The sequence below is a fragment of the Anas platyrhynchos genome, chromosome 1, assembly GCF_047663525.1.
Source record: "Anas platyrhynchos isolate ZD024472 breed Pekin duck chromosome 1, IASCAAS_PekinDuck_T2T, whole genome shotgun sequence".
Taxonomy (NCBI): Eukaryota; Metazoa; Chordata; class Aves; order Anseriformes; family Anatidae; genus Anas; species Anas platyrhynchos.
Window position 1 is genome coordinate 26446106 of NC_092587.1, and position 20266 is coordinate 26466371.

Consider the following 20266-nt stretch of genomic DNA (forward strand, 5'->3'; position numbering starts at 1 on the left):
GTTCCATGAAAGGCATAAGCTGTTCAAAGCCCCATCCCTTTCTACAAACTCCTTCATATAACCAGCGCTCAGCCATTCACCTTGAGCAAAAACACAGCAACTAATTCATTTACCCTGAGAACTTCAGATAATTACTGCTTCTTGCTGCTAGCAGAGCAGTGAGGTGAGCAAGCCCTCAGAGGCCCAGAAAAGCTCTAAGAACATATGAGTGAGAAAGGGATTGCCCTGTGTCTGCAGCAAACCTTCTCCTCAGCATCTCATAGATCCTCACCCATCCTCATGGGTAGGATTTCAAACAGCACAGGGGCATTCTGATACGTGTAGCATCTCAAAAGCCCACAGAGCAAGGATGGTCAGTCTGGCAGGGAGGGAATGAATACAAGAATTAGCATTGCAACTGCTTTGCTCCAAGCTCAACCAAAAAATGCACTGTGGCAGTCAGCTCACTTCTGCTTCTGGGATAGCTGAGGAAGAAACCACTGCAAAAATGTGGTCCTGTGGCACAGGAAAGGAGGGGCACATTCCATGCCCATGGCTTTGACTGCACAGACATTTCCTTCATGTCAATGCCTGAAGCTGCACTGGAGCTGTGAACATGCATTGCCCCCAATCCATTTAGCAAGCTACAAATTCCATGAACTGTGATGATAAAGAGAAAAGGAACGGAGTCTGGCAATGATCCAAATCAACTCCTGAGGATGAAAACGTTATACTGGATTAGAATAAACTCTTCCTTTAAAAAAATACACAGGACAAACCAGAAGTAAGTTACTGAAGATAAATCTCACATCATTTTGCATACTTCTATTACCCCTGCCTGTATCTAACTGGCCACCCAGTGATGACATGCACTATTAATTCAGAAACATGAAAGAACAGAACTGGTCAACTTAGTTTGTAAACTAAGTAGAAACTTAGTTTTCAAGTTTGTAAACTACAAACTTATTTTGTTTGTAAACATTAAATGAACAAGGTCAACCTGAGACTTCAGCTATCACAGTTAATTACTAGAGGCTACGAAAAGGAAAAAATTACCAATAATTATACTACAGAGAGCTGAAGATATTATATTGGTTTTTGCCTACATCTGTATTTCTCTGAAAGCCTGTGGCTCATCAGTAGTTGGTTAGAAAACAAGTAATAAAACCATGCACATACAAAAGTGATTCCAAAACTACTGAGGGCACTATGTCCCAAATTTATAGTACACAGCATTCTTCCTGCAGTGGTTTTACTCCAATTTACCTTTAATGTAGCCCTTTTTCCAGATACGCACATGGAAGCTCATACTATGAGCAACCAGGGAAATACCAAAGCAGTAGAAAAGATTAAGAACATCCCAGGTTAAAAATTTATACAAAATCCATCTTTTTGTGTATTTATCGGGCTTTCAATAGCTTCCCCAACATTTTCTGAGAACAAGCAAACAAGAAGGAGGTGTGTGCAATACAGTTGCATCTCAGGAGACTATACCGATATTTTACAGCAACTTATTTCAGACTGTATTCAGAAGTTATTCATTTGTACTTCATACTTCAATATAGTGTCAACCCCCAACATATCTAACCAATCTAATAAATGAAATATGGCTCTGGGAAGCTAACGCTTCTTTTGTTAAAAAGAAATCCCATATGACTTGACAGTGGTCCAATGCAGTCTGAAATAAATTTATGACTTGGTCTTACCCATAAATCCACTGGAAGCTCAGCAGTTGGATGCTTTTCTTATGGATGAGAGAGACATCAAATAATAAGCATAAAAATCTCAAGGTTTCCTTGCAAGACGCATTCACAGGGAACTGAATAAGCAGCACAATTCTATATTTAGTATAAGGCAAAGGCGTTCCCTTTTGTTTGAGGGGTTAAAGGTACAAGGTACAGCTAACCAGGTATTCCCAAAGCACAAACTTGGCAGTGCCATCCCCAGGCACGGCACCAAGCAGCACCCAGCCCTTCCCCAGCAGTCGCCGCAGAGCAGCATCCACCGTAACCTCACAAGCGCTTTGTTCACACTCACAAACTGTTCTCCCACCACAAAACCTACATTTTTGTATCCTACTACTCCAAGTTCATTATTTACCATTAAGTATTCAAAGGACACCAAGCCTAGATTTAAGAGCAGCAGGGAGAGGAAAGGAACAAGACCAGAGCTTTCTCCATGAAAATTGGCTCTCTTAAAGTCATGAACCACACCCACATCCCCCACCAATTCCAGTGTCTGAAAATCCTCTCTCAAAGTTACCTACCAGTTTGAAAGTTTTAATGCTTTCTGTCAAAATAAGAATAAACTACTTGAAATGCCTTGTACTTCAGAAGCTGGTCACTCAAGAATAAAAACTGTAATTTCCACATGCTGAAAAAAATCTGCTTTCATTTCTTCTTAAGCAATTCAAAGTTCTTCATACCCCACTTTGGGCAACTGCCACTCAGTTTTATACAGTACTCTCCAAGAAAAACGCATTGGTTTGGTATATAATGTGGTTAGAATTTTTATCCTATTCCTCTTTGGTTGCCAAAATCAAAGTCAACCAAAGGTAGCATTTCACGTCAGAACTGTAGGTTGACGATTACTGTTGGGCAAAGAGCCTTACCTGCTGTGTGCCAAATTGTTCTCTCCCATTTCAAATATTGCTGGATGGCCAATAATTTGATCTATTACTCTTCTTCAGCTTTTGTTCAAATTTTTTGTTGATCTTATCTACCTACTTAAGCCATGAGGTTTCCTGGGTAGCAAATTTCTGCAAGGGTTCTGTGAGCACACAGGCAGCAAGGGCCGGGCTTCTGGGGGCACTGGGTGCCGTGCATTTGAAACAGGCCCTGGCATGGTGAAAGCCACACTACTCAGGGATTATCTAACTTCTCCAAACTGCTCATGACAAAAGGTAATATGCAGTGCAGTTTTAGAAATCACTCATATTTGGAGTAACAGGTTTAATGTGTATGCATCTTCAACCTTCAGACTTTTTTTTTTTTAACTTGTCCAAAATGCAGCCAGCTTTGCTTTGGATCATGACTCTCTGTGGAGATGCGCAGTGAAAGAACAAGATGCATCAGGCACAAGCTGCAGCAAGAGAAATTCCCATTAAATACTAGGAAGTTTCAGACCACAAGTTCAGTCAAACACTGGAAGAGGTACCCAGACTGTGCAATTCCATCCTCAGAGGTGCCCCAAACTCAAGTCCCTGAGCAACCTGGTCCAAATTAGCCCTTCTTCGATGATGCAGCATTTGGGTTACCCCCAGAAGTTTCTCCCAGCCCATATGACTCTACAAATAAATTGTTTGCAGTTACACATACAGTATATAGTCAATTTTTCAGACCATGTTGAACATTTTTGTAGTTTCCCCCCACACAAAGTGATTAAAGTTTCAGTTCCGTCCTTCAACGTTAAATGTACCGATGCATTTTCACAAATTCTTTCCAAACTCACGCCAACACGTTATGGTATCTTAGCTATGTACACAGAAATCTTGATCTTGGGAGAACTGCCATGTTCAGAATTACATGGCAGTCTGTGAAGCACCCCCAACTTCTTCATTCCTATTAAAGAATTGTCCCAAACTTATAAATTACTGCATGACTATACCCAAGAAAGACTTTTAAAGTCCTGCATCTACTCCAAAACATTCTGCTCCTAATCATCTATTAATATCCTTTTGAAATGAATGATTCAGAGCTCATATTGATTTAATACACTTAAAAATAAAAGAATTATTAGTTCTCTACAAGTACCAGTGATGCTTCTGAGCTGGTTTTGGAAAAAAAGGTACATTTTCACATGAAGGAAACACCTGAAGCAGAACCTCCCCTCACTGCTGGGGTTGTTTTTGCAAAGTGAGCTCTGCTGCCAACGTATTAACTTGTGAAGACTAAGCCACACGTACAACGATGCATTTTACAGGTACAGACTTCACCCCTCAAACCACCGAGTAAAGAAAGTTTTACTTAATCAGTGCAACAGAACTGCACTGCAGAGCTCTGCTGGTGTAGTTAGCTTGGTAGGTTTTGGACAGCCGGTTTAAGAAACAGCAAAGTTACCCAATGCACCAGGAAGCATGAGGCAGCCAAGCCGGCTCATTTTTCACAAGCGGGACCCTATTTCCGTGTCAGAGGAGAGGTTTTGTTCTGTTCACAGTGAGCTGGCTTTCTGTTAAAACCCCACCTTGCTCCATGGGCCTTCCTAACCAAGCAGAAATCAGAGGCATATGCACATTGACAGAGGTGTGGCTCCCCTCTGCTATCACGTTTGACAACATGCATTTATATGCTTAGCACTTTAAGGAACATGAGCAATTTTTGCACTAAAACCCTGACGTGCTGTAATTTCCTACAAATACCCTCTTTTCCTCACTGCTGAGGCCCCTGTTTTCTATCTCCACATCAACACCGCTATTTAACTCCTGTGCTTTGTAGTGAACAGGATTCACACTGCAAAAGGAAAAAAAGATAAAACACCTACAGTAAACATGTCCTGGCGAGTCACCGAGAGGCACTGACTAGAGAGTGCTAGATTTCATTGTGATTTTAACAGTTTCAGTCTTGTTTTTCATGTGCTGCTATTTGTTAATGAGTATTTACATTAATAAATGCATCGTTTATAGGAAAAGCAGTATCTTCCATTAATCACTGCTTACATTCATGGAGATAACTTGTAGCTTTTACATGCACACTAATACAGTCATGAAGAAACATTTCTATATATGCTTTTTAGTCTGACATCGCCACAGGCAGAAAAGCAATTTGTACAGAAATTGGAATACAATTAAACTGCGAAGAATGGTTATTAAACTTTTAGCCAAACTAGTTCAAATATGCTGAATAAATAAGTAGGTTTTGCATTCAAGACTTATTAAGAGAGGATGCGTTACGGATAGGAAGGGAAGAGAAGCGATGATTTCCAGTTGCTACCTCACTTAATAGTTCAGTATTTCTACCTCTCACATCTATTTTTTTTTATAGACAGAAACACAAACAAACTTTTGTTTTTCAATTTGTCTGCAAGCTTCCTAACTCTCAGTAACCTAAGCGAACGGGACTGCCATAAAACCCCGTGTCTTACCACACCTCTTTGGGACTGGAAAATCCCAGGTGCAGTAACCTTCACCAGCAAGAGCGCAGCTTCACACCTTGGGCTCTGCATTACACACCACTTCAACTACAGCTAGCTCTCAGATTTATTTATTTTTAGTGCTTTTTAAAAATCACCCACACGGTACCATCACTTTGGAAGATACACAAGGTTTCAAAATCTTGAGCTAAATTGAGAACCCAAGGAACAGAGCTGTGATCGAAACCAGTTGCACAACCTCGCACGCTGAAATACCATTCTTTCCAGAAAGCGGCTCTTCTCCTTCCCTGCTTTCAGAGCTCCTTTGCCTGAACTATGCACACTATTGCCAATTTATTCCACTCTCCCAATTCACGTCCTTTCTGTATTCTCCCTTACACCAAGCACAGCAAGTTGTAAACCTGAGTTAACGTTACAGCCACGTTGAACTGGCTGCTGGGTGACACCAGCAAGTCGGTGCTGCTGCAACAGGAATTACTTTCTGCCCTCGCAGCACTGGAATTCCTGACTACACACACAGCAGGACAGGAACTGAGTTCCCAAACCCATGGTATCACCAGATCACTTCTCTCGTATTTTGCTTTTGTAGCACTATTAGGAGACCGGTACAGAAACGTCCATATTTGTTCACCTTCTTCCCTACTCAAATTTCAGTAGTTCTGACCAGCACCATAGCTACACATCTGTCAAAGTTACCTACAGCCCCACTGCACCACCAGCATCTCTACCAGCCTTTCAAGCTCTCCACTTCTTATCATGGGAGAAAGGTACAGAGAGGAGCAATGTGATTGATTCCCTGGGAACATTGATGTTTGTCTACCTGCCCTCCTGTAATCACAATCACAGTCCCAGCTGAGAAGGGCGTGTTTTCCCAATGCTATCCAGCAGGATCTCTGTAGCTCAGCACTGCTCAACGTTTGAGAGAAAATTTAACTAATTTCATAAATGTTAGCTTCAAAAAAAAAAAAAAAATGTATTTTATTATTCATATCAAGTGTCAATTGAGAGACCAGAAATTAACCAAACTGAAGAAATTCAATTGAAGATCCCCATATGCATTAAGAATTTGGGCTTTCAAATTTCCTTCCTTATATTCATTTAGTGACTCAATCAAGAACAAATCTGTCCACTTAAAATTACAGTAATTTAACCAAAAAATGCTTTAGTCTAAACTGAGGAAGTCTTCTACTTAATCCACTTAGAGCGCACAATCTTAGTTTAATACCAGCAGAAAATGATTACAGCTTTTAAGCAGTAAACATTTTTATTGTAACTGAAACGTATCCGTGCTCTCAAGCACGTTGTTAAAAGGCTATCCAACAACTTAAATGATGTAATAAAATCCTGAAACAAGCCCGTGCCATTTAGGGGACCCCAGTCTTTCCAAGCACTGGGTGGGAGCTACCCAATACAGAGGATGCTCGTTTCAGCATGGATAAATATATCACACCTCGATAAACCACCTGAGAGGTTCACATTCAAGAAAGCTAAACCATGTAGCTCTTCTGTGGAGAAGTAAAATCCTGAGGTAGCATGAGATCTCCAGGGATTTGCTTGCTCTTCCATGAGCTTGCAGCGTTAGCCATCTTTGTTTTATTAGCCAATAAAACCTCTTGCCAGGCTTGGAAAATTCCAATCGTGGAGGACAATCAATTTTATGTGAGACTGAAGTGAATAAAAGAATCAATTTAAATTTACTATGGAAAAGTACTGATTCAGTTCGTTTATACCAAGGCACAAGAGGAGCCTCTAGAAGGTCTGCACGCATTCTGAGAGAAAACAAAAACTGCAATTAATGGACAGAAGGAAGTTCAGAAATTAACTCCACCAGTCACATCGGCACAGTATTAAACACAGACAGTGCTTCTCAGCTCATGGAGAAGCAAAATGAAAGTGTCACCATAATTTACATTTTTTGTCAGGACAAGAGGCAATGGGCACAAACTGGAACACTGGAGGTTCCCTCCAAACATCAGGAAATACATTTTTTTTTAATTATTATTAAGTGTGAGGTGACTGAGCACCGGCACAGGGTACCTGGAGAGGTCGTGGGGGGGGTCTCCTCCTTGGAGATCTCCAAAAGCCACCTGGACGTGGTCCTGGGCAACCTGTTCTGGGTGGCCCTGCTTGAGCCATTCTGTGACACCAAAGTAACTTGTAGCTGGCGTGTTTTTAAGCATATTCCCTAACAGCAACATACGGGATTAAGGTTACTTGTATGTTCCAGAAAGGATACAAAGAGCCATGGACCACCACGGATGTGAATGAGAACCGCGTAGAGGCCTCAAGCCTCTGGCTGGAAAGAGCTGGAGGGACCCTCGTGCCATGCATCTTTCGGCCTATCTGTGGCTCTCCAGTTCTGAAACACGGCCCCGCTAATATCCCCAAACCTGCCTTTTTGTAACCATTTAAGACATGTTGGACCTCCTCCTAATTTCAGAGAAGTTTGAAACACCATTTTTTGGCATCCACAACCTTTCGGTCACCCCAGAGCTTCTGCTGCCAGGAGAACACGCCTTTTTTCGAGCAGAAATTAATAAAGCCGCCTGCTACACGCAGCGAGGGGCAGCGCAGGCAGGCCACCACACCCCAGCTGCCACGAAGCTGCCTCCAGGAGAGGAAGCCGAGGAGCAGCGCCGACAACCGAGGCCTCCAGGACACCCTGCTCCTTGCGAGCCTTGCCCTCCCCCCCCCCCCCCCAAAAAAAAAAACAACACACAAAACCCACACTTTTTGCGAGCCCCGGCCGAGCACCGCCGGCTCGCAGCCGCTGCTCCTTGACCCCGGGCCCGCCGGCGGCTGGAGGAAGCGAGGGAGCCTTCCTCCCCCCCGCACCCTTCCTCCTCCTCCTCCTCGCCCTCCCCACACCCTTCCTCCTCCTCCCTCGCCTCACGGAGCCGGGGGGGAGCCGCGGGGCCGCTCCGTGCGGCCGGGCCCCGGGGGGGGGACCTGGGGCCGGGGCAGGGGCCGGCGGCGCCTCGCCCCCTCCCGCTACCCGGGCAGCCAAAGGCGGAAGGGAGAGGGGGAAGGGCCGCGGGGAGAACACCTCAGCGGCGGCTCCTGCGAGCGCCGGCGGCCCCTCGGAGCCGGGGCAGCTCGGGCCGGGGGGGCTGAGGGCCCGGGGGGGCGCCGCCCGCCGCTACCTTCTCCTCATCCGAGAGCTGCTCCTCCAGGTCCGCCATCTTCCCGTCCGCCTCCCGCAGCGCCCCCGCGCGGCCTGCGCATGCGCGCGGCGGGGGCGGGCTCATGGCGGCGGGGCGGGGGCGCTGAGGGGGGCGGACGGGAGGGGGCGGCGGGCGGGAGGTCCATGGCCGGCGCCTCTCCGCGCCCCCCTCCATAGATTGGGAGCCGCTGTTTGGTTGTGGGGAGGGGGTGGTGGGGTTGTGGGGTACAAATGGCTGGGTCTTGTCTCGTCTTGGGCGGAGGAGTGATTTAAAAATGAGTCATCTGGGGGGGGATGAGGGGAGGGAGCACCTGTGGGTGGTAGGAGGATGGGCTGAGGGAGCCGGGGCTGGGCAGCCTGGGGAGGAGGAGGCTGAGGGGGCACCTCAAAGTGTGTGCGGGTGTCTGGGGAGGGTGTCAACAGCGAGAAGCTGTCTCCTTTCAGTTGTGCCCAGTGAGAAGCAACAAGCATAAACTGTATCCAGCGAGAAGCAATAAGCACAAACCGAAGCCCAGGAGGTTCCAGCTCAATATGAGGGGGCACTTCTTCACTGTGAGGGTGGCAGAACACTGGGACAGGTGGCCCAGAGAGGCTGTGGAGTCTTCTCTGGAGATATTCCAAATCCGCCTGGGTGCCACCCTGCACTATGTGCTCTAGGTGATCCTGCTCTGCAGGGGGGATGGACTACGTGATCTCCACAGGTCCCTTCCAACCTCGGCCATTCAGTGATTCTGTGAAAAAAGGGCGCTGCAAATTGGGATGGGCCAAAAGTAACACCAGAAGGGCTTCAGTAGGGAGATGATTTGACAGATGTGCATCTTTTCCAACCTTAATGATTCCATGATCCCAATGTGCCTGCTGCAGCTGGGGGTGGCAGAGCTACGAATTTGGGTGGGGGCAGAATTTTCAGCAGCATTTTTTTTGGAAAGCCATGAAATTTGATGGAAGAAAGCTCAGAAAGTTCAGTTTAATGCCACCAGCGAAGACCAAATGGATGGTGTGAAAGGTTTGGTACTGCAGAAGGCTATGTAGAAAAGGTATGCAGTCAACCAAAGGGGACAGGAAAATAATTAGATGGGAATTTCTTAAGAGTAAGAAAACCTGAGTATCTTCCAGCTGCATAGAATTGCAGGCACGTATAGGGGTGTTTTAGATAACTGCTTTTAGGAACTACTTGGAAGAAGACATGGTAGAAGTTGAGAGGAAAACTGCAATAGAGGAAAGATAACATTAGCAAAGCACCAAATGTTTGAGCCAGTAAAATTCTGTCTTCATCTGACAGCGAATGAGAACAGATGCCCACGAGAATGGTGAAAGAACAAGGCTATGTGCACTGGTACCAGTGGGAATGCTTCCTCGTCTCCTGTCAGACACAGCTCAGAATGGAGTCCTTCTCAGTGATTTCTTTCTAACAGGGACTGCCAAGCTATTATTCAAGGGTCAGATAGCAAGCAAGAGGCTTTGTTTTCTTCCAGGAGCAAAGTCAGACTGGGAAAAACATCAGGAGAAGATGCTTTGACAATGCACAATCCATTCTAGCAACAGGGAAGAATGGCAGACTCCAGTTTGTAGAACCAGAAAAGCTGTAGAGGCTGAAAAAAGAAACCAAAGGCCAAGGAGAATCAGATGGTCTTTTTGAGATATCCTTCCTGTTCCTCGATTAAAATAAGAAAAGTGATAGTGTTAGCCAAGTATGGTGTTTGGGTTTTGTGGAACACTGGGATAAAGGCTGAACAAAACTGGGTGTCTGTAGGCTCCGTCTTATTAATTGGGATGCCAATTTCCTGGGTGATGTGTCAGGGCAATTTCCTGCCCTGACAGCAAGGGTACCTGAAGTGATAACGTGAATGTCCTCACACCACATTCTGAAAAATGACAACCCTGAAGCATTATGAGATAAATCCAAACATTACATTATTTGTAAGGGGTACGTCTTCCAGTTTACTGTGTTATTATGGTAGAAAACTAAAATAAGTAAGACAATTTGGAGCTTGAGAAAAATGACATAATTACTACTGCTACGTTAGTCAGTTAGTCTTGTGACTAGGATGTTGGAATTGATGGTTAGGCCTTGTTCCTCAGAACTGGAAAGGTAAAAGGGTGAGTATGTTATACCAGAGAGGGCATTAACCGTTACAAAGTTGGAGTTTTGGAAGAATAAGATGATTATTTATAATATAAAGTTGTTACTCATTAAACCATGGACCACTCAATCTTGTTAAGAGAATAAAGTGAACTTCCTAAGGGTCTATTCCTAATGTATGGATAGACTAAAGCTTCAATCATCACTTCAAAGTGAAGGAATTACGGTGGAAGAATTATACATCCAATGATAACTCTTCAATAAAATCTTAAAAATGTGGTTTCTTAATGTCAACCACAGTGTATTTCACCCAAGCTATGATGGACAAATAAAAGCTGATCATTGACTGGAAAATTCACAGATGTCAAGATAAATATAAGTTGACCACAATTAGTGGTATGAATGTAGTCAGCTTCTAGCCAAAGGACCTTGTTACGCTCTAAGGTTCATCCACGTCTGTTGTTCTTGCATGAGTAGCCAAACACAATGATTTATGCTGCCATATGTGGCATAGCAAAATATTCCCAATATGTGTAGAATTTGATAAGGCTATCATTCTAGATGTCCTAACAGAACTGTTGCATAGAAATTAAAGAAGGTGATACAGGACAAGAAGTTGTTGCAAGTCAAACAGAAAATTACAATGCCACTAAAAATCAATATATAAACCAAGAATGAAAATGAAAATGTCAATATAATTAATGTAGAAGTTGGACAACTTGACTGATTTGAGAAATTGGAAGAGAGATTTAAAAATACCTGTAGCCATGGACAGCATTTTATTCATGTAATGGACAGCATTTTATTTATGTCAGGAACAAAATAAAGGACAAACAAACCTAATATTTGAGAAGGCCATTGCTAGAGGCAAAGCAGTGAAGTGTAGGGCAGGAAAGGTATATCTCAAGGTATTTTTGTTTGGGATAATCTTATGTGTGTTATTTGGAGTCAATAACTAAAGTTAATGATCTGTAGCAGGGGAAAGCATTGCACGACATTCAGCTTCATGCAACTGGAATTCGTAATTTCCACCCAGGAGTCTTAAGAATAACTAGCTGAGAAGGTCTGTGTTGATTTTTAACAAACCTTGGGACTTGCCAACTACTCAGATATTACCAAGGAAATTGCTTTATTTAAAATGTGAAAAGAGAAAGTAGATCTTGGCAGATAAACACGAACAATTTTCTCATTAGATGCTATATCTAGCTGTTGGTTTTACCATGTTGACACAAGGTTTTTTATTGAAATTGCTGAAATTTGCCACAATGAGATGAATGATTCAGAGGACTGTGTAGTCATCATGGATATTAGCGGGAGCCTGCATACAACCCTAGCAGGTGTTTTACTGTGACCTTAGGACTTAATGGGAAATGAATAATCAGAATAAAGTGGAAATAAGTACTGCTCTTGCCTTATGACTCAGTGTTTTGGAATGGTTGTGTGTCTTTTCAGGAAGAATATGGACATTTCAGAGGGAATTTAAAGGAGAACTAAAAATAATTCTGAAGATGCAGAACAAATGTCAGGATGGTAGTCTTAAGGATGCCAAGATTAAGAAGTGGTTTAGGAAATGTCTCCTCAGTGAGTGACTGCGGTATAAAGCAGTGATACCTGCATTAGTTTGCAATTTATCTGCATCTTATCTGAAGTCATACATCTTTTCCTACTGTTTGAATTTCAGCAAAGCCAATTCTGCCAGTAGCTCTTCTTAGGCTATGAAGTTAGTGAACGTTTGCTTTCTGCTGTGCCAGTGTCTCTACACATTGATCAAGGATTAATTTGCATTACAGTTACATATGGACCAGTAAAACATCCTAGTGCTAACAAGTTAACCCATGTTTTTGTCAATGTTTGGTTCACTACATAAGCTCACTGTGGGCTACCAGCTCTGTCTGATGAGCAGTGCATTTTACTAATGCAAGAGAGGAAGACAAATTAATCTAAAATAAAATAATACAAAATTAAAAGCAGGTGTTGAGTTCTACTTAATCTAATCAGACATGACAGAGCTACCGATCAAGTACCTTGCTAATTTGCTGTACTGCTTCTGCCATTTCATTTGGTGCTGACTCTGTAGGGCCCTTGGCCTTTACTTGGAACAAGGAGGAAGAGTACGGCAGTCCTTCGCGTGGGGTCTCTCTCTGGGCTGTTAAAATGGCTTGAGACAGACAGTTTCTGTGCTAGAGCAATCCTGAAGAAGTGCACTCGGTGCCTACCTGTTTAATCTGGAGGATATTTTCTGGTCAAGGTGGACTCAGCCCCACTTTAAGGCCTGCTCCGCAGTGCTCCCAGCAGCGGGCCAGGAGCGGGACCAGGCCAGGGAAGAGAGCTTTGTCCCTTCTGCCTGCCCCCTTCCATGGGATGCAGCTCCCTGCATCCTGATGCCTCTTGATATAAATCCTCACATTTCTTTGGGGTGGTGGGAGGCTTACTCTGATCCCTGAAGTTGCCAAATACATATCAGGTATCAGGGCCCTGGGAGCTGCCTGCCAAATTCAGTCCATATTTTGGGACATGTTTGGTGTTTGCAGAATTCCCAATTCACTCTCTACTTCACAGAACATTAACAGTGGAAGCAAATAGGTGTTGTCTGGAAAAGGCAAATATTAAATCCTTACAAGAGTGAAGGTAAGAAAGCTATGACAGGAAGAAAGCTGTTACCAAGAGCAACTGTAGAGCAAACTTTAGGCTGAGCTTCCTTCTTAGACAACACAGCCTTTTAGGCCACGACAGGCATTGCAGAGAATGGCTCAGAAGCCCTTCACCTTCTGTGGCGGTCCCATTTCTGTTGATACCCTAGTGAATTTACTGTCCTTTGGTTTCTTTGCTCAGGAAGTTCACGGTCTTCCCTCTTTCTATGATGTTTTTAAGATTGTCAAAACACTCTGTTTCACAGCCATAATACTTATACTACAGTTTAATTAATTTTGCATCATATTCTATGTTGATGACTATGCATGTCATAATTATTTGGATGACAGACTTAATCTTTAGAGTGGATTTTATTGGTCAGTTTTAGGGGCTGATATTACCATTGCACTCAGATCTCATCCACGCTTCTGTGACTTCCTACTCCGCTTCTATTCTTGGGAGCTTTCTTGGCTTCTTTCTCCACCCCACCCCTCTGGGAATAGGCAGCTGTATATCTTGCCTTATGCAATTCAATTTCACAGTCTTGCATTTGCCTTTCTTTTGCCATGTGTCCATGTTTTAGAAATTAGATATCCATGTTGTTTCTTAGCTTTCTCTTAGAGGTCAGTAGTTTTCTTCACAAGTCGCAACAAGACTTGGTTCTCCCATAAACTGAGGTGAATAGAAGCAGAGGGTCTCATTCAGAGTGGGCTTATGTATCTGCGATACAGAATTTATATGCAGGGATAGGAGTGCACAAAGGTAGGGTGAAAAAGAGCAGACAGATGTTGAGCATTTAGAAGGAAGGTAACCAAAGGAAGGATATATAGTTATGTCTTTGTTAGCTGCTGCTTCTGCTTCAGCAGAGATAAGGAGGCTGCAGGTCTTTGAAGGCAGGCTCAGCAGGCAATAATGGCAGCAGCATCTGCAAAGAGCTGAAGGCAACAAAAAGATGATAAGGATGAAGTGCTGCATGCTAAAATACCTACTTTTGGTTCTAGACAGTCCCAAGCTATCTTTTGGAAGGAGCAATACTTACATAATCCAAATTATGTACAGATTTTCAGAGGTGCCAAAATATTTCATGCTCTACTGATTCTGAAGCCTGTAATCTTCACATATGGGGTATGTGTCTGTAGGTTTCTCTTGACATGTTTGTTATCTCTGCTATTTTAGTATGTTAAAAGCTACAGTGTTGGCTTTTAAAATCTTGTCTATACTTGCCCACTTTTATTCTTCACCTGCCCTTTGACTGCTCGAGTGTGTTGTTTGATAAAGGTGTCAGACTTGCAAAAAGCACATCCAAAATTCTCTGATGACAAGAATCCTCATTTCCTGCTGAAGAGTAGAAACGGAGCACTGCTGAGCACAGAAGATTATTGGCTGTTTATAAAAAATATTTCGTTACAGAATATCTTCTCTCAATGCTAATTTATTTAATTACAATGCAATATAAGGATCTACAGTGAAGTAAAATGGCATACTAAAAGTATTCTTAAAGTTAGTGGTGCTTGATGGTCTGTCAGGACCAATCAATTTTAGCAGTTAAAATTACAGCAAGAAAATTTTCAGGAAAAATGAGCAAAATTGGCAGCTTTTTTATTTATTTTTTTTTCCTAGCATTGTTTGCAGTGTCTGTGGAAAACCTTGCTAACTTAAATATTAGTCTGTGCTACAGTGTTAAATGTTTTTTTAATAAATTATATCATAATAATGATATAGCCACGTGCTTTGACAGAGCTTTGGAACGAAGAATATTAGCAAGTGTATTTTACAGTCTGTTTTTCAAAGATACGTACATTGTACACTGTGTACAGTTATATGTACAGCTAGAGGGTTTTGAGAAGAACGTTGACAAACTACAAAAGGTTCAAACAATAAGCAGGGACTGGAAAATGTGAGCAATTCAACCTGCTTAGTTTATCAGAAAAAAAAAAAAAAGAAAAAAAAAAGAAAAAAAAAAAAGCTTAAATATTTGTGAGTTTTATGAGATCAGAAAGTTGTTAATAGGATGTTTTGGTACAGTAGACCAGAACGTGACCAGAAGTTAAAACAGGGCAGATTCGGACTACAAATAAACATAGATTTTAGTTGTCAGAGCAGTTGTTTATTGGGACAATTTAACCCAGACAGCAGCCCTGGCACTACCAATTTTAAAGTAGTGATTGAATGTTTTTCTAAAAGATGTATTCTGCAGTTCAGTGAGGAATTAAAGAGCCAATGACCTGTGTTGCAATAGATGGTAGTAAGGAATCCCCCGTGATGCTGTAGGGCATGATTCCATTAACCATTTTGCTGGTTTTCCTGCTCAGCAACTGATGGGCAGAAACTCCAGTGAGAATGGAAGTGGCTCCGTGAGCGAGCCGAAGGAGAGAGAGCACAGCTGGAGCACAATGAACTCAATTCAGCAAGGATGGGGTGCAGAAGGGAGTGAAGGGAAAGCAGCAGGGAAATTCCTGAGGTTGGAATGGGTATGAATGGACCAGGGAAAACTGGGGCCAGATGGAAGGTCTGTGAATATGAGAGCTTTTAAAATGGGATTATTTGGAGAGTATTTTCAGTGCTTAGCTTGTAAACATCTGAGTCTGAGCTGTTGACCCTGGACTCCCATTACATCAATGGGGAGAAATAAGCACTCCAAGGGTGAGTTTCATCTGACCTAGTTAAGATGTCTGTTTTAGGATAAGATTATTGGCCGTAATGAAGTGGCTAGTTGCGATCCAGCTGTCTAAATATCAGATCCCTGTGTTATGACAGCCAAATCCCCTTTCAGCGTTAAAAGATCAAAGGGCAGGAAGGTGATGGACCACGGAAGGGGGACACGGATTAAGGGAAAAACACAATGGACAGCTGAAGTTACAAAGCTAATGGAAGGGAGAAAGGATGACACTTGAATTCAGCATTGCTTTGTGCTCCCCAGCGAGCTCATACTTAGGCAGGTAAATCCCCTGCTTTTCCGTGGAGGACTTTGTACCAAGAGGGCTGTATTTCTGTATTGTCTCTAGTGTAACCCCTACGCAGACATCATAAATGCTGTATCAGTAGCTATGGATAATACAGAGGAAGATCTGTATTAGCATTAGCAAAGGGCAAGGACAGATGGGGGGTTAGGAGGTGGGAGAATCAAAGTGTAAGGGTTTCTGCATCCCATAATGGCTGAAGAGGGCCTTTTAGGTGATTGTGCGCATAAAGATCTCTCTGAGACCTCTCAGACCTGAATCGGTCTAACTCCTCTTTGGTGTACAGCATTTGCTTGCCTTTGCTCTCTACCAGGAAGGTTTAACAGAGAAGAGAGGACCAGTAGAAAGCAGCAATTGTATTAGGACAAAGGAAATAGAGGTGAAGAAAGCAACAGAGCTGGAGCATTGCTCTCCCCAGCCGTTAACTTCTTATGGGACTAGAGCAGCCAAGAGTTTTTGAAGAGCTCCATGAGAAAGCACACAAATTCTTTTCCTTCCCTCTCACTGAGCCTGGTTCCTGTTTATATTTTTAGTTATTCCCTTCTGAAAAAGAAAAGTGTAGTTTTCTAGCTGGATTTATTTATAAGGGGACATTGGCGATTTTATTTTTCAACAGGAAATGGCAAATGTGCTGATTTGTATAATGTAGTTGAGATTCACTGGAGGAGTCCAAATTCCTTTTTCTTTTGCCCTCTATGGAAGTGAATTTCTTGTGAAGATAAAATCTCAGTAAAGATAAACCATACAAGCAGATGTCACTGAAGGGCTGAAAATATCTGTGCCTATCTAGAGAGAAATGGCTCAGAAGCAATGTTACTTCATGCTGCACAATGGCATGGGGCCTTAATTTTTGGTCTTATGTCACATATGAGAAGAAACAGCATAAAGAGGTGGTAGGATTTTGAAGCAAAGAAATGTAATTGTATTTTTGGTAGTTTGGCCCCTGAATGATTCCTGAAATTAGTACTTGCCTATGCTTGCTCCTGACCTCAGTGAAAGTTCTGAATGCTAAAACTTCTGGAAATCAGGACAGTGTCCAAATGTTGATGTGGGAACGTGATTTCAGTCGTCTGCTTTGAAAACAGAGTTTGTAATCTCAGAAGTAGCTTGCGATTCTGATTCACTTGTTTTGAGATGCCATTATGCTTCCAATGAGAGACATTATTCAACCACTGGTGACATCGGGTGTCTTTGCAAGACGCCCTCAGTTGCAGAGACAAAGTCATTATTAGAAAAGATAACCCTTTCGTTTCAGGGTTAGTAACTTCTTAGTTGGACAAGAACATTTCTGACTCAGGATAGAACAGTGTTAATATTTTGAAAATCACGTTTTTTTTCTTTTAGTGTTTGCTGTCTTCCAGAAGCTGCTTTAGATAGTTAGTGTGTCTGCAAATGGGATGAGGCCTACACTGACATTGTATGAGCAGGGGAAGGCTGTAATGCCCTCATCTCTCCAGGTGACTAATGGCTGAATGAACTGCTAGCAGAAAATGCAGCCAACACGCAGTTCAGAGTAGCTTCAGGTGAGTGTCTGCTGCCCAGCTGTCTCTTTCCACCCTTTACGCACTATTGCATGTTACCAACTGACTGGACTTGTGAAATGTAAAGGGCCTATTTCTACTATATTTAAAAATCAGGCATTTCTTCTGATAGTGAAGATAGGTCTGATGTGAACTGGGATTGCAGTAGGTTGCAGTGAGGATCCCACAAAAGGTGCAGAGATCCCAACAAAGAAGGTCTGTCTGGTTACAAATCACAGCAGCTCATATCGGCCTTCTTTTCTTTGTTTCAGTATGAACTTCTCAATAAATGGGATTTGAGGTTTGTCAAAGTCTGTAACATTCAGTCTTGCAGGAAAACAAATTTTGGAAGACAAAAAAAAAGAACAATTTTTTTAAAAAAATTTTAATCTCTCATGTTTTATATAGCTCCTAGCACCAGGCATCTGCTCACTTTCTTTCAAAGTACATACACTGTGGAAAGGCAGACCATCAAATAAAGACATACATGTAGATTTCATCTCATCTAGTAAAAAGTACATTTGATATAAGAACTTGATACAAAAATGTATTTTGTAAGTGAGATGCATCTACCACGAGAAGGGTTTGCACTCTGATACCATTAGAGTAGAACCTGTCTGCTAACGTAAGCGATCCTTTGCAGTGTCTTGTCAGTTACCCCAGTCACTTAAAAAAAGAAGACTCCTTAAAACCTATTGCCACCTTGTATATTGACAAAATCACATCATTCTATTAACATCTTTCTTAACATCTTTTAACTTCTTTCTCTGCACTGTTTTGTTTTTTTTTTTTTTGGAAGACAGAGGCAGACGGTGGTGTAAGTTGCCTATAGTGGTCATGTAAACGCTTCCCCACAGAACTCACCTGTGGCCCTAGAGCACAAGATCTGCTTACTTGGGACATCTGTCATCTGTTTATCTGTACACAGGGATGCCATGAAACAACCTCATGTGTAAAAGCAACTCTGAGGATGTTATCTTACCATTCTCCTTTACCCAAAGTACTCTTACACATGGCTGTAATAAAGACATTGTTCTCAGTTTTCTGGTGCTCTGGAAATTAGCAGGTCTCTGTCTGACCACAAAAGAGCCAGGATTTCACCCACTTGCATTCTGAAGTTGATGATGGCAGTGAGCCATTTGGGGTAAGAGGAGATACCAGAAATCAAGGAAGGAGGTAACAGACAAATGGGGAATGTGTGTGCAGATGGGAATGCAAGTTTTACACCTGTACATTGTCTCAAGTTAACATTCATCTTGTTTGACCTCAGAAATCTATTTCTTATTTTCAGGCCTCAATTTTACGCTGAATTGAGTTGTCTAATGCTACACAGGTCTACTGCAAAGAGCAAAATTAATATTGCAAGCATGACAAAGCTCAATGTGGGAATTACCATCCTTGTATTTCATATTTGTTTTATACTCCTCTGTAAGTGGCTTCCTAGGCTATGTATTGACAGCCCTTTATTCAACAGATTACACGGAAGAAAACTCCCCCAGAGGATTTCCAACATTGATTATGTCTATGGCAAAAAGAATTTGTTAAGTTAATAATTCTGTCTGTTCTGGAGAAGTTTGTAAAAAGGAGAAAAAATATGTTTTTTTTTGTATGTTTTTTGTTGCAGTAAATTGGTTAGTCCCATTCTCCCTGTATCTAAACATGGATGAAAGACGACTGACAGAAGCCTAGTGCAAAACCAGAAGAAATGCATCCCACTGTAACGCCCCCACAGACATAACCTTTTGGTTAAGGAGGACAACTCAGAACAAAAGTAACACACAGATTAAACATTACATTATACTGTTTTCATTTTTCCCTGTTCAAGAAATACATAGAGGAGTAAAACATTATGCTTAATCTGAGAAAAAAAAAAAATGCTGCAATTTTCCTCTTTCTGGCCCTCCAACAAGCATTGTGAACTAATTGGGACTGGAAAATATTAAAACCAGAACTATATTTTGGTAGTAATTAGTAACTCACTAAGGAATTTTGATATCTAGATGAACTATTTTGAACCAAAGAAAATACATTTGATTCTGGAAAGAGAACAAACTTGTATTCCACATGTGTGTTAACCAGTTTTCTAATTTTCAGAGATCGCAGTTACTATTTCTGTGCCTGCTCTAACTCCTGTTGCTGCAGTTATAATGATATCCCTGACTGGTACAGATCATTAGTCTGAAAGGAAGCCTCATATACTTTCTCTCCAGATGGTAAGCTCAGGCTCCTGCAATCTGTGGAAAGTTAGTGCAAATACAGAGCTCTACTTCCTTCCTCAGCAGAAGATTGTGAACTTCTGTTTTAAGTCTCTCATGTTGGATCAGGATATACAGCAAGAAAAAAGAATAGTCTTATCCCTGTTGTGATCACTAGGATGAGATGACAAAGAGATACTAACAGAGGTGGGATATCTGAAGATTTAAGGTAACATCATCTAGCATGACAGAGAGGAGTCTCTATTCTGAATATTCTTTTTCAAATTTTTGTGACTCTCGCATCAAAAGTCATTTTTAGAGAAAAAAGAGAACAGCAAGGAGCCTCTACAGATGTTGAAAATGCAACACAGGAGAAGACAAAGAGCTTTCTTGAAAATTTAGTATGGACAGGTTGGATGTGAGTCTTCCATAACCTATGAAAACACAGAAGGAATGGTAATAGCTGGAGGGGATGGGACATGGATGGACTGCTGCTCCATGGGCGGCTTGCTGACATGGTGGCATGAAAAGCTATTTCTGCACCTAGCTGGATGTATTTGCAGGCCTGCCATAGAGGAGTCCAGCTTCATCATATATCCCAGCACAGTGCTGGATGCTGGTTTTTGGCCAATCCCTTGTGTAGCTCG

General features: G+C 42.3%; 1 protein-coding gene across 1 annotated transcript in view; it reads right to left on the bottom strand.

Annotated features, from left to right (window-relative positions):
- The window catches only part of CAPZA2 (capping actin protein of muscle Z-line subunit alpha 2), a 29570-nt gene extending 21150 nt beyond the window's left edge, over window positions 1–8420 (bottom strand). The window contains exon 1 of the mRNA XM_027457675.3: window positions 8211–8420. Coding sequence (XP_027313476.3) covers window positions 8211–8405 — 195 coding nt within the window. The 5' untranslated portion in view covers window positions 8406–8420. The remainder of the gene's footprint in view (window positions 1–8210) is intronic.
- Window positions 8421–20266: the final 11846 nt, after the last annotated feature.